Source organism: Astatotilapia calliptera, chromosome 8 (genome assembly GCF_964374335.1).
Source record: "Astatotilapia calliptera chromosome 8, fAstCal68.1, whole genome shotgun sequence".
Lineage (NCBI taxonomy): Eukaryota > Metazoa > Chordata > Actinopteri > Cichliformes > Cichlidae > Astatotilapia > Astatotilapia calliptera.
The window spans coordinates 3,503,600-3,519,083 of NC_137429.1; the positions used below are offsets into that span (position 1 = coordinate 3,503,600).

The window sequence follows — 15,484 nt, forward strand, 5'->3', positions numbered from 1 at the left end:
GCACAATCGGCCAATGGGTCCTTGAGTTTCCACCGCATAACAACAATGTTTCAATTTGTCTAATCGGGGGTATTTAGGCTAAGTAAACTATCACTCTTCAGGATTTCGTCTGTAGCCGCAGCCCAGTCATGCAGACGTCTTATTCAAACCATTTGTGTGCGGCCGAGAGTGGGAGTGGGGAGGGCAGCCAGTGGAGATGACAGGGAGATTGGATAACTCAGGGAGAAAGTCTGGGATGCAGAGAGTGAGAGGTCTTGGCAAGAAGCTGGAAACCACACGCAACTTGCGTGATTGTGGTTCTCTCACAGCCTTCTCGGCTTTTCCCTCTTTACTTCCTCTTGCAGCTTTCTGAAGCACCTGCATGCTTTGAACTTTGTGACCTTTGAACTCAACTCAAGTTCTGATCTTATTTAATCCCACCGGAAAAGTGTGTTGTGTGAGTAGGTGGACAGGGATGGATTGTTTGTTTTTTGGCCTTAGCCCAGTATATTAGAGTTGCAGTAAATGACTGTGAGGATTGAAGTGACGTCTTTAAGGATGTTTGCAGTCGTATTGTGTGAGTCAAGTAACCTCTTCTGAGTGCACATGGAATAAGAACTAATGATATTATTATACAGACACACAATATTAGCACAATAACAACCCGACCTGAAAGATGACAGGGCCAAAGAGGGGTGATGGGCACTGCAGTTGATGGATTTAACCTAAAGATCAATTCAGCATTTTTTAAGGCAACAGTGCCATGGGGGTTGGCACTGTTGTCTCACAGCAATAAGGTCCCGGGTCAGGCCTCTCTGCGTGCAGTTTGCATGCTCTCCTGAGTTTTCTCAGGTACCCCAGCTTCCTCCTACAGTCTACAAACATGCAGTTAGTGGGGTTAAGTTAATTGGTGATTCTAAATTATCCATCGGTGTGAATGGTTGTCTGCTTCTTAGCCGTACAACAGACTGGCGACCTGTCCAGGGTGTAACCTGTCTTTCATCCCGTGGCATCAAGCATGGGCTCCAGCCTCACAGCGACACTGAATTGGACAAGCAAGCAAGCATGTCCTGCTCTACTATGTAAATCTAGGTTTAGTCCATTGTTAGGTGGAATGAAAAACATCCAACCTGCTGAGCCTTTGCTGTTGGCTTCCTCAGTGCTATCTTAGCTCTGCTGCTAACTAGAATTCTGTCACAGATACTCTAAAAGATCCAAATATCCGATCAGTGCATCCCTAGTTTTAACCCTTGTAGTGTTGTACTGGATAATAAGGAGTGTTGCATCTTGGACATCCCAAGATGATGAAGATGGAAACATGAAAATTGAGAGTAGTCGAGAGACGATCAGCACGGCCCTCTTACCACACCTGGTGTTCGTATACCGCTTTCCCGTTTCCTGATATTTTACAGTGCAAGCCATATTTATTGAGTATACTTTTTTTTTTTTTACCTCCCTGAGCTTGCCCACAGACATTCATTAATAGATGACGCTCTCCTTCTTTCTTGATGACATCACCTGTCTCGTGTCTGACTGTAATCATGCAGTTTAGCACACTGGGTGGGTTTTCGTCCAGCTTTTAGTGGAATTTTAAAATAATCAAATTCTTTCCAGCTTCCATCCACTGCTGCTTAATAATCTTTGAATCCTGGTTTGTCAAGATGGTGCTGACTCCGCACTGAGCTGCTCAAGAAGAAGAGGATCCAACGAGATGACGCCCTGCAGCGTGGCGTTTCTGATACTTGTGAGTGCAGATTCAAACAGACCCAGCATCCACCATTAAAGCTGCAGAATACAATACGCGACGGTGCAAATAGCCACACAATCACCAGCTCTACCTTTCCTTCATGACGTCATGGCACCGCTTACCTTACCCAACTCCTCCATCTCAGTTTCCTGCATCGATTTAGGATCATAACTGGCCTCATAAAAGTTTGAGAAGGGACGTGAGAGCCAAAATCCAGACTGAGCCAGCAAGTTTTAATGGTACAGGTTTATAATGAAACACTCCTTTAGCCTCTCTCCCAAAGCGCTGACGTTATCCACTGGACACACGCGCGTATTAAAAGCGCACGCTATTTATAAAGTGTGGGACTATCGGCGAGGCAGCTTGGTGTGTGTGTTTTGGTGTGCATGTGTGTGTGCTCTAAAATGACCATTAGCAGGTTTATCAGCCTCTGTTACTCTGCGGAGTTTTGTCATGAGTGGAGCCCTGTGTTGTTGGAAAGAGCAGATGTTTTGAGGTCACTGCTTCTCGATCCGCCTCACTGCAAGCGTTGACACTTGTGGGCTGGAGTCGTTCTTAATGAGGGAATCATGATGTGTGGGTTGTGGCCCGCAGGAACACTCAGAACAAGCGTCATGATCATTCCTGATGAGCTTTAACACCACCCTGCAGACCCCAAATCAATCCGGTCTCCTAGTTTTAAGCACTGATGACATTTTCGCTTCCACAGAGGAGTTTCTATAACTCATTATCCCCAGCAGATGCCCTGCATCAGGTAATGGTGCATTCAGTATGTACATGTTGGTCAGAGCCCATTGCCTCCACCTGCTGCTCCTCTAATGGTTTCTTCTGATTAAAGTTCAAATATTCCCATGTGTGGTCACTACCACTCTGCAGCGTCTGGTCACCAGCCTCGCCCAGCAGGCAGCTTTTTAACATTCCTGCACCGCCCAGCCAATGAGCACAGACCAGTGATGTCATTTCCTACCCGGTGGGTTCCTGCTGTTTGGTGGTGGCAGCAGAAAGCGTCGGAAGCATGACTCAGGTTAATCTTGATCTGCCTAAGAGTCACCTCCTGCAAAGAGGACTGAGCAGAAAAGTCGGGGCAAAGCTCCCCAGCTGACTCGCCAGTGTTTCCCAGAGCCTAAAAACACTCGCTGATGAATTATGTTGGATGCACGCAATGCTTCAACAGCTGCGAGTCGGCCCTTCACTTTAATCTTGTATAATTTCTTACGCTTCATCGGCTTTGACTAAACGCTCTCAGGAGAACGTCATGCGAAGGCGAGGCCGTCATTTGTCAGTTGTAACTTTTATCACTACCCAGCAGGACTGACACATGGAAAACCCAAACGACTTAATGCATCACAGAAGCTTAAAGGGCCCCGGCTTCTGGGGGATGCTGAGATCGGAGTAAACACGAAGCACCATCTGTAACTCCTCTGGTGCAACATCCACTGATGAAATCAGCAAGCGTGTGTGTGCAACAGGCTGCAGCAGCAACCCGGTCACTGCAGTCACTCGAGCTGCTGCTGACATCTGCTGGTAAAGGGGCAAAGTCGGCAGGAGAAGTTAAATAACAGTTCTCAAGTGAGAAAAAGAACATCAGTAGCATCTCCTCATCTCAGTGATATCTCCTGTTTAAATGTAGCTTTATGAGTCACAAATTTCTTAACTTTAAATGTCCTGCACACATGCGTGAGTCAGGCAGTAAAGCTGTGTTGCAGTACGAAACTTTTTTATGAGCTTTCACTTCGTTTTCATTCATATCAGATGTGCTCGTTTCTGTATGTTTATTTTTTGTAGCAACTGCATGATTGAAAGTTTAAATTAATCTTGCTCATTTGTCCCTTTAACCGAGCTTTCCTCTTTGTTTAACCCTTAAAAACACTAGGTTGGGTGGGTGCTTACACACAGAGCTGTGAGCTTGAGGATTTGGCTCACAGGGATTCCTCGTACATACACTCGCCTCATCACAAACATTGGGCATACTTAATAGGAACCACCTCTGGAACAGTGTATGACAGGAAATGTTAAAAAATGGTTAAATAAATAGACTTGTTCTTATGTAGCACTTTTTTACTCTATCTGAGCACTCAAAGCGCTTCACACAACTCGTTCATTCACCAAATAACTTTTCTGGAGTTTTATTAGTGCTATCTAACTAACATACACATTCATACTCTGATGATGCATCGGAGAGCAACCTGGGGTTAGTATCTTGCCCAAGGATATTTGGCACGTAGACTGGAGCAGACTGGGATCGAACCACCAACCTTCCAGTTAGCAGGTGCCCTGCTCGAAAAACTGATAATGTGGCCTTCAGATGCAGAGCGACCACATCAACCTCGTCCTCATCTTCTGCTTTTACATATTCAAGTTCGGTAGATACAAAGAGCAGCACGTATGCTTTGTTTGCATGTTGTCCCTGTGATTCACCCTGTGACAGGAACAAAAAGCTAGATGTTGGGCCAGGATATCTGCACAGAAGGGATCGCTCATCTCAAGAGCTCAACTTCCTGGTTACAAAAAGAGTGCTTAAAAAAGAAAAAAACAGAAATATAAAAAAACAAATGAACTCGTTCCAGCACCAAATAGTAAATTTAACCAGGTAACATTTACCATGTTGACCTGGTTGTGGTAACACACGGGTAACATAAACCACTCTGTGTGCCATTTTTTGCCCGTTTGACCTGCTACAGTGGAAAAACCTGAACCCAAATGCATATATGAGTGTTTAATTAAACCCTTGTATGTCACTTTCTGTGGAATAACTTGACAGCGTTTGTAGTCAAACAGACAAAACTGGTGGCGTAATCCTTTTTCCCTTTATTCACAGCTGCTTGCCAATTAATATATGACAGTAACAAGAAAAGCCCACAATCAAAACATCACATCATCAACCACCGGACGATCTGAAGCGAAACCCTCTGGGGGTTGTTTAGACTGGCACGACTTTGCTCGCACAGATAACGATGAGATCACGCTCAGGCTTTGTTGAACTTCCTCAAACTTCCAGGATGTTCGATGGTGGACTAACTCAGACTCCCAGAGGAGGAAACAAAAGGCCCGAGGCAGACGCTTCCTCCTGGATACTCCTGGATAAAAAAAGCAAGCGCTCTGTTAAATATAGTCAAGTGAGGCTGTTTGCACGTGTGCAGCTGCTGGATGAAGTTACCACGTCCTTTTCTGTAGGTGTGTGTGCTGGTGGGAAAATATGAGTATGAAAGGAGGTCACTCACTTAAACTCACTTTTACCTGAAGACCTCCCACTTCTCTGTTTGCTATTTTAGCCAAAGCACTAAGAGTTTGTCCTTCAGTCATGAACATCACAGGAAAAATACTCGGATTATTATATTTATACATTAAGGGTCTTAATTTATAGAAAAGTCCTAAAAACATTACTCAGCCCTCAAATCTATCTTCTAAAGATCTTTAAAAATCTGTAGACGGGCCAGATGAGATTTATATTTCTGTCTGCAGTGGTTTAAAATCTTCATGAAAAGCTTGAAGACTGATGTTCATTTTAATGATACCACTCTAGAGGCCCTGAGCAGACAGGGGGATAAATCTGACAACTTAAATGTTCAAACAGCGAGCACGCAGACACTGAGGGATATCGTTTTTGGGAGTCTATTTTTTTAAAGCTGAATGCAGCAGAGTTAACTCTCTGAAAAATGTTAAAGGCATCCCGTAGCCTTTCATCCCATATGGTAAAAGTCTGAGGTTATCACAAGGCAAACGTTTGTCCCAGTAGCACTTTTAATTGCGACATACTGGACTTATAAACAGATGCTGGGTTAACGAGAAGGAACCTTTTTTTTCTGTCTTTGCATATATTTGCTCTGTGTTAGTCACATTAATATCCACCTTAATGCACCACACCTGTGTGTTTCTTTATATTTTTGTGTAGTTGTAATCTCAGAGGGAATGGGGAACATTTCATTGCTCTATTTGTTTGTTCTTGAAGAAACAATAAATAAATAAATACATATTTTTTTAACTGACTGACTGGAATTGAAATCCATTATTACCGCTGCCAGGGCTTTAATGTTTTTGAGGTGTTTGCATGTGAGTGAGTTTCATTCTGTCTGTAAACAGGATGGCTCGAAAAGTTTTGAATGGATTCTGATTAAACTGTGTAGAGTTCATCCACAGAGGTCTTCAAAGTCAACTTGATGATTTTATTGGTCAAAAAGTCTCATAACTTAGAAACTTTGAGTGTTACAAGTGTGCTGTGTACTGCCAACATAAAGAAAAGACTGATTGAGCTAAAGGTCAAAGTGATGATAATAAAGCTAAATAGAGCAATTTATTAAAACTGTTCTTACTGCCTTGGTTCGGTATTGGCAGCAGAGAAAATGTGACTATTTAGAAAAAAAACAAAATCTCCCTGTGAGGCCAACATATTTAGAAGTAACCATACAGACTCGATCAGTAACACACGAGTACACACAGCAAAATAAAATATACAAATATTCACGAGGCAAACAGGGGAATATAAAAACAACATTATACGTCAAGAGCAAAGTCTTGAGTTCTCTTCGGCCAACTCAGGCAATCCAGTAATGTTCAGACAGAACACAGCAGTCTCCGGGACCTTAGATACACTTAATTGTGCAGACCAATCAAATCCTTATTTGATTTACAGCTGAGTCAGAGAGGAGGGAGCTGCTAATATGAGCTTTAGGGAAGGAGTCAAAGGAGCTTGCAAAGAAAAGCGTCTGGACTTCTTTAAGTTGCTTGAAGACGTTTCACCTCTCATCCGAGAAGCTTCTTCAGTTCTAAGGTCAAATGGTGGAGAGTCCCAGATATAAGCCTAGTGGGAGTGACCCCCCCACAGAGGGACAAAAGGACCCCCTGATGATCCTCTAATCGCCTGAGCCAAGGTGGGAAACTGGGCGTGGGTCCCAATCAGCCAGAGTTTCGGGTGTGTTCATTGTGAAACCTGGCCCCACCTTATCATGCGAATTCCTGAGGTCAGATGGCCCAGGATGTGAGTGGGCGTTAAGGCGTCTGGGAAGGGATCTCAAAACTGGATTATAGATGGCAGAGAGTTGGTGTCGTAAACCCCCGCCTCTGTTCAAAGATGGTCGCTCACAGTGGACATAGATGGCTTCTTTCACTCCTCTTTCAAACCATCTGTCCTCTTTAGGGAAGGAGCGCTTTTATTTTTCATATATAAAATCATGGCAGCACAGGGACAAGCTCTAAGAGGCAAGACCCCAGGCTGTGTAAAGATAACCCTGAGACATCACAGCAGGCAGGGCATACGTGGAACACCAAGAAGCTGTCATAGTAGAAACATCTGTGCTGAGTATGGCCTGGAAGTCTTGAGGTCAAAATGGGAAACGCCTCCTAGGCTAGGATAATGACCGAGCTAAGATCCTGTGGGACTTCCAGATACAGACAGACGAAGTGGTGATGGCTAACCGACCGGACATAGTGGTGGTAGACAAACAGAGGAAGACGATCTGTGTGATCGATGTAGTGATACTGAATGACAGCAACATCAGGAAAAAGGAACAGGAGAAGCTGGAGAAGTACGAAGGGCTCAGCTGGAGAGGATGTGGAGGGTGAAGGTAACAGTGGTCCCAGTGGTAATCAGAGCACTACTCGCAGTGGCACCCAGGCTGGGCGAGTGGCTCCATCAGATCCCATGAACAACGTCTGAGATCTCTGTCCAGAAGAGCGCAGTCCTAGGAACATCTAAGATACTGCGCAGGACCCTCAAGCTCCCAGGCCTCTGGTAGAGGACCTGATCTTGAAGGACAGACCGTCTGCAGGGGTGAGAGGGGAATTAGAAAAAAAAATCTTATATATTTATATATTCCCCATTAACGCCACTGCTTTGACAGACAAGCACAAACAGAATACTGAGAAGGGAAATTCAAACAAAACTTCAAACAGAACAAACACGACTGATAGAAATACGTAAACTTCACTGCAGTGTTTCAGAATTCCCACAGGGGGGCGTGCTGGTCGAATGGTAACAACGCGGAGGTTTTACAGGATCAACAGGTGACCGATCATGTACAATATTCCAGCAGAAGCAGTGAAAGTATCTCCGGCTGTTCACTCAGGTGTCAGGAAACCAAATCAGACTTTTGCTCACTGGCTGAATGCGTTTCTTTGTAAAACTCACTGAATTCTCGTGGCTTCTGTTTCTGTGTTGACCCTGTCACACCTGGACAGGTCCCACCTTTCTTCCTCGGTGGTGTGAAAGTGGCGTATGTGTCACTCGGGGTTTGGTAAATGTTTGGGATGCTGAGAGCCCCTCACCCTGGAGCGGGGTTCTGTGTTGCGTCTGTTTCCTGCTGGAGACGTTTGCGCGCAGAGCAGGCGCGCGATCCTCCACGAGCCTCGCCTTTAACGTTGCTGGACGCACGCGTGACAGTGTGAACGATGAATGACTCTGTGTCCAATTTCTCCACTTGGAAAGCGGAGTCTGCGCTCGTTTGCGTGGGATTCGCCGTCATCTTCCTGCTCGGCACGGTGGGGAACTCTCTGGTGCTCGCGGTCCTGTTTCGCAGCGGGCAGATGAACACCAAAACCACCAACCTGTTCATCCTCAACCTGGCCATCGCGGATCTGTGCTTCATCGTGTTCTGCGTGCCCTTCCAGGCCACTATCTACACTCTGGATGAGTGGGTGTTCGGACCTGCAGTCTGCAAAGTGGTGCACTTCATCATCTTCCTCACCATGTACGCGAGCATCTTCACCCTGACAGCCGTGTCCCTGGACAGGTGCGCGATCTCTGCAGTTTATGAGAGTTGCTCTGGCCTGTTAGCCGCTTCTGTAGCGTGTCTACTTTCAGATTACTGAAACAAAACCTAAAACACCTAAAGAACTTAACTATTATTCTTTATGTCTTTTTTATATAAAACCTCAGACAGCTTCAACCCGTCGGGCTAGGTTTCCTTTGAGCATGAGGGTGACCATTAAGTCACAATGTCCCGATTTCTAGTGGATTTCGTGCATTTTCTTTATCAATTTAAGATGAAAAATGTCTTTTATATAAATGGAAATAGACAAATTAGGCAACAGGTGATACTTCAGCAATTAATGGAATCTAATCGAGAGTAGCTCAGAGGATTCAGTTCTACTTTTAGATCGTTATTCTCTAAACATTCTCACACAGACATGATTTGTTCTTCCATCTTTGTTGTGTTTGCGTTATTATAGGTTTCAGCCCTGGAGTGTAATGGTTACACTGTTCTGTCTGATATCAGATCAGTTTTAAAAGACGGAACTGATCTGATATCAGATTGAGATGGAGATGAAAAACCATCTTAAATCCTCAAGTCAACAAAAAAACAGCACGTCTGCGCATGTTTTAAACTTTCTGATATTAAGACGGTGTTGAGGCAAACTTTCAATAATTGTTTCAAAAACTGTGGGTCACAATATTTTTAATTCTCATGCAGGAAAAAATCAAGGAGGTTCTCATTTCTTCTGAAATTCTCAGAAATCTGGTCAGAATAGAGCCTAGATGTTCCCAAGGTTACTGTAATTAACTGAAACTGAAGTAAAAAATAAAAATAAAAACTCGACTCTTAAAAAATGTAAACCAACTGAAAAGATTTGACTCTGGATGTCAGCAAGACTGTGAGTCAACATCTTTACAAAGTTCTGTTTTTATTGTAAGGCTTGTACTGGTTTCCTCTGATCTATGCCATCCGTACAATAATAATCAAAAAAGACCAAAACAAACATGAAACTCATAAGAACTCAACTAAAATTAAGCATTTTCAACCAATAGAAATTAAACTGAAACAAACAAATCTGCTCTGGAAACTAAATGAAAAAAAAGTCAAAATGAACTAATAATAATAAATAAAAAAAGAAAAATACAAAACTCTGTCCCAAAAAGGAGCCTGCCATGTTTCTAGTGTAGAGTACTTAAGTTTTATGAATTTAATATACTACACAGTGGAAAAGAACTCTGCTAGACAAATTTTATAACAAATCATTTTGATTTTTTAACAAGGCAAAGATGTGTTTATGTCACACCCCTTACAGCAAGTTTTATTAACATTTGTATTACAAATCCGAACATGAGCAGCGACCCGGACTCTTTAATCACTGCAGGAGCCTCAGACTGGACTGGAAACACCAGTGCTGTCAAAAAAAAACTATCTTAAAAATCATAAAACAGAAAAAGACAAGTCAGAGGCAACAGGTGTACAAGACGAACCCCGTCAAACCCGCAGGCAGTCATGCTCAGCTTGCATCCTGGTATTTATCCCAACACACCCAGGTCTGGGCCTCAGGGACAGATGCAGTGTGATTGGAGTCATCCTGTTTTTAATGATTTCTCCGAGATACAGCGAGACGGATGGCACAGAAGAGAATGTTAATGGGAACATTTGTTTGTTTAAAGTCTCCAACTGAATGGTCGAGATTACAGAGAGCAGACAGCTCAGGGTACAAGTGGACAGAGGTGAGGCCGACCCTGGGCCAGACTCAGACACAAACATACGAAGCACTGATCTGATACATATGTTACAGTCACAGCTACAGAAGCACGCGAATCTGTAATCTCAGACTCTGAACTACCAGCTCAGCTCACAGTAGATTTGCTTTACGTTTTCTACTTTTATTCTAATGCTTCTTTTCTTCAAATTAGCGGCACTTTTTCTTCATCACTTTGAAATATCTCTCATTTCAAAAATTCAATTCCTGCAAACAGCACTGTGCACGTTTATAGGCACTAAAATTAAAAGAAAAAAACATTTTTTGTCTCAGAAACATCCATAACCTTTGCACGGCGCTCTATACATCCGCCTACAAAGCACGAAAAGTTTACTTACACTCGTCTTATCATATTAATTTGAGTCTGCACAACATCTGAGGATTACAAATGAAGGGAAATAAAAACTCTGAGCCAAGAAATTGAGTTAGAGTGTGCAGGGAACCAGGGGAGAGCTGATAATGATGACATTTGTCTTCATAAATTTCAGGTAGCACAAACATACAAGCAGCAAGATTTGGTTTATTTCTGTGTTCTGCACTTTGTATGAAGGTAACTGATGGATTAAAAAGTCTTTGTGTCATTATTTTTACAGGCAGCACAGTGTTCCACATGTGGCAGATATGACATAAATTACATCTTCTAGCTTTAATTATCTGGCAAGATCAGAGCCGGGCGAGGTCAAGTTCCAAAAATCAGTGTGCTCAGTGGTCATATTTAGAGTTTTTCTTTTAATAAAGATGTTTCTTAGTGAGTGATGATTATGTAGCTTTGCTAAGTGTTTGAACTGTAGGCCAACCTGGTTAACGTTAGAGGCAACATGTGGTTAACATCTGGCGTAGTTTAGACTCACATCTGGTGCCAGAACCGAAACCCAGCATAGAGCCAGCTGTGGTCACACAGCAAGCTGAAGCGTCAAAGAACTGCAGTTCCTATTACGGCCACTTGAGGGTGGCTTGTTTCTGCGAGTATCAAAGTCCCTAAAAACACAATTCAACTCAAACTTTAAAGACCTTTGAACAGCCTCGAGAACTGTTGTTTAAGAGCACTTTAAAAAAGACAAGTCTGGATCCTTGGAAGCAAAATATATTTTTAAAAAACAGTTAAAATTGTATAAAGGCTTTGGCTGTTTTTATGATGTTAATGGTCGATTTTTAATGCCGTTATCAGATATGGCTCTATGATTATCATTGTATAATACAGACGGGGCTGATCATATATTTATTTATGTTGGTTAGCTTTACTGTTTCTGCTCCATCTTTATTTTTTGAGATTTCATCTTTTTCCAACGTCTTCATCACGTGTCTTCCTCTGCTCCTACAGGTATTTAGCCATTTGCTACCCGCTCCGCTCCCGAGAGATGAGGACGCCAAAGAACGCACTCACCTCCATCGGCCTCCTCTGGGCCCTGGCCTTGGTTTTCTCTGGACCGTATCTCAGCTACTTCTCACAGATGGACCTGGCTGGCACTGTTGTGTGCATTCCTACATGGGAGTCCAAACCTCGCATCATAATGGATATGTGCACGTTTGTCTTCGGCTACCTCGTTCCCGTGCTGGTGCTCGGCCTCACCTACGCCCGCACCATCCGATACCTGTGGACCAGCGTGGGCCCCTTGAAGGACATGTCCGAGTCGAGGCGGGCCAAGTGGAAAGTCTCCAAGATGATCATCATAGTCGCTGCTCTCTTCTGCCTTTGCTGGCTTCCCCATCACCTGGTAATCCTCTGCATGTGGGTGGGCCGATTCCCGCTCAACTACACCACCTATGTCCTCCGCATCCTCTCACACTTTGTGGCCTACGCCAACTCCTGTCTCAACCCCATCGTCTACGCCCTCGTGTCAAAGCATTTCCGCAAAGGCTTCAGGAAGGTGTTCAGCTGCTCGCTGAAGAGGAGGGAGGTGAATAAGGTGCATGTTCAGGCAGTGAACATGGTCAGCAGCATCGATGTGTCCAATTAAAGGTAACAGCCTCAGAGGAAGAGCCAGCCATCTACCACATGCTGAGTTCTAAACTAACAACGCTGATCACAGAAGATCAAGGTCTTCACAACAGTCTCCCGACCTCCAGGACATTTTTAGCCATCAAAGGCTGGCAGATGGCAACATTGTCTACAAATTCAGTCGAGGAGTCTGTTACATAAGACTGTTTCGCAATCTTTACTTACATGTAAATTAAAATGTACTAAGTCGGATCAGTTAATTAAAGTCAAAATCAGCACGAGAGAAGACGATCTTCACGAAACTATCTTAAGGTTGAGATGTCTCAGTTAATTTAAAAATATATAACAGATACTAGCTTTGGATTAAATTGATCCAATAGATGTCTGGGCACCCTCAGTGATGCTTTCTAAGGCCAGCACTTGGTGTGATCGCCTGATTGGATCCTGGATTTGATGACGGGCGTTCCTACGAGTGAATTGATGTAGTCTGTTCGATGTGATGCCAAACCTGACTGGTGTTCCCCACTGGGACTTTTTCTGTCCATGCATTGTCCCAGAAATGATCAGTGTACTTGAATGAGTTGTTGTACATAGAGAATATTCCCCATTGGATGAATCGGACCTTCCCTCTATCCCAGCCGGCCGGCAGGTGAAACCTTAGATGTGACCTGTAGTTTCTGTCGCTCTGGGCGTGTGAGCTTGAGAACCAAACAGTCACTGTCTTTAGCTTTTATTTCATGCTGTTTATATGCAGTAGTGGAGAAATCTGTGTATGGAAGGTTGTCTACTGACACAACCCGGCTCAAAAAGGAAAGACCAGACAAGGCAGGGACTTAGAAAATGATCATTTATCACCCAAACACGACTAAATCAAAAGAATGTGTTCATCAGGAGTGTAAAGCACACACAAAGTGTGTAGAAAGTAAGGAAAATCCCAGGAATTGTGCTGTAGATAAGACAGTCCGAGTCAGAGTCGGGACAGAGAGCCTTGAAGAAAGGAGGGAGCTTTGCTTCGCTGGGCTCAGGGAGCTAATTATCCCCCCATTAGCTCCTGCAGAACAAAGCACGGCACAAAAACCAAAACTAAGACAAGCATTTTCTGACTCGTTCTCCGGCGTCACTCTAACACCTTAGTTCACCTCAGGATTACTGCTAATCGCTTAAAAAGCTGTAATTAAATAGATAAATAATTGATTGATCGCACAAGCGAAATTACAGTGTTACAGCAGCAGCATGAAAAATAAACATAGTACAGTTTACAATAAATAAACAACATGAAGTGGCACAGGTGTGCAGTCAGAGCTTTACACTGTGAGAGTGCAAAAGCACACAGCAGTATGTTTGAGTAAAATGCAACTGAAAAATATAAAATCATTTAAATAATTAATCATTAAGGAAAATGTGCTCAGCATTAACTGAATGTGTCGCAGTCAAGTAAATTTTATTTGAATATATTCCATTAAATTCATTTTTTTTTATTTAGAAAAAACTTTAATGGAACATTTACAGTTGAAATGGGGCCGTTACGCACATTTGGGACGCGTACCTGAATTCAACATTTTGGTTTCCATATTCAAACATTTATTAGTAGTTGAAAAATAAAGGTGTAAAAACAGTTGGAAAAGGCTCAGCCTCCACGCCATCCGCCCGAAAGTTGATCGACACACTGACATTTACATATTTAAACTTGAGTCTGATTACGACACTAAATATTTTATTAGCTCCGTTAACTTCTGTTTTATGTTGTGCTTCAGTGTAGCTGCTACATTATTACATGCCAGCTGTGCCTCGTAATGCATGTTGGTGCAGGCGGGAGATCAGTGAGCGTTAAAATCATCACAAATCAGCAGAGTTTCAAACAGTTTTCAGTGCATTTGTTTTGGTTTTAGTTGTAACAGTTTCAGTCGCCGCATTAAAACAACAAAAAGTGTGTTTAATGCACCCGGTCCTGCTCTGCGTGTTTCTGTAACTGCTATTCAGCTACATACATATGTTGATTCTTACTGTATGTCATAAAGGGCAAAATACCATGAATCTACGTCTCACGCGTGGAGTGTTTCTCTCTCAGGACCGTAACAGAAGGGGTTCATTTCAGCTGTGTCTAAATGACCTGATGCTTTTATTAATATGTAACTCTGGTGTTTTGTGTGCACATGTACTCAGCATGAGGCGCAGGAGGTCACGCAACAAGGCCCAGAGCTGTGCTAAAGACACACAAAGAACATTTTAAAGCGCGAGGCCATGTTAGCATTTCTTATTTAGTGACTTGACTTTAAAAAGCACTTTTTAAAAGTGTGTCAGCCAATTACAACAAAAAAACAGAGGGATGCATAAAAACCAAGACAAAGATAAAGCGCTGCTTATTAAATGCTTTTTTGTGGTAATAAACAATAAATAAATAACATTTTTAGATATAGGCAAGCTGTGAATCATGAAGATGTGAAATACAATAAATCGTCATTTTCATGTCACAGCTGACTCACTGAGTCAGACATCTTGTTGAAATCACACTTTTCTTTAATCTCAGGCTGCTCATCAGGTCATTATGAACAGATCGCTCATTAAAATGGCAAAAAATATTTCTGTCAGATGGTTAAAGGTCTGGTGTAAGAGCTTCTTGTTTTAATATATGTATGTAGGCTGTCAGTACGTATACTTTTACTGGTCAGCTGCTGTTTGTTGATTGTATTTAGCTGGCAGTGTACCAACAGAGAGCTGATCTGTTACTGTGAAGTGAGGCGTTCCTGGTGTTTTATATGCACAAGTGTTGCTGTGACGTACAGATCATGGTCAGAGCTGTTAAAATAACACCACTGAGCTGCATCTGAACATGTTGTTTTTGGTGTCTGTGAAAAGAGACACCTGTAAATAACTTTGTTGGTTTAAAGCACTTATTTCTGTCCATTCTGCTACTGTTGTTCAATAAAGCTCCATGAAATCATTTTGAGAAAGGAAGAAGCTTCCTCTCGTCTTCACAGCCGGCACTTAAAATATAAAAACCACCTCGTGGTCGTCCTCGACTGAGAAAGTAAAGAATTTAAGAGCGTGTGGGCAGATGCGTTTGCTGATCTGAAGCTGGACTCGAGTCAAAATGACATCAGCTGCGCTCATTTTAAAATGTGCTATAAAAATAGACTTGATTCAATTTGTGACATGGGACAGGAAAACAGCACAAGTCAAGGTCAAGGATAAACTTTTTATCACCAAGGAAACCAGACCTGAAGATGCTGAGGTCTGGTTGCTGTGGCGATGAGACCTGTCCTCTTTACCCTGAAGAGGAATGATGGTAACACACACAGACACACACACAGCTTGATTGTTAGTTTTAAAGACTCCAGGATAAGAAAAGAATCTGAGCTGTTATA

General features: G+C 42.9%; 1 protein-coding gene across 1 annotated transcript; it reads left to right on the forward strand.

Annotated features, from left to right (window-relative positions):
- The first annotated feature begins 7,732 nt into the window (after window positions 1-7,732).
- On the forward strand, window positions 7,733-15,381 carry LOC113027815 (galanin receptor 2a). The gene is made up of 2 exons (XM_026177634.2): window positions 7,733-8,451; window positions 11,502-15,381. The coding sequence occupies exons 1-2, from the start codon at window positions 8,111-8,113 to the stop codon at window positions 12,136-12,138; spliced, it is 978 nt and encodes a 325-aa protein (XP_026033419.1). The 5' UTR covers window positions 7,733-8,110; the 3' UTR covers window positions 12,139-15,381.
- The last annotated feature ends 103 nt before the right edge of the window (window positions 15,382-15,484 follow it).

Coding starts and splice junctions, on each gene's coding strand:
- LOC113027815 (XM_026177634.2), top strand. CDS start 8,111: ATGAATGACTCTGTGTCCAATTTCTCCACTTGGAAAGCGGAGTCTGCG. Junction 8,452..11,501: donor ACAGCCGTGTCCCTGGACAG/GTGCGCGATCTC, acceptor CTGCTCCTACAG/GTATTTAGCCATTTGCTACC.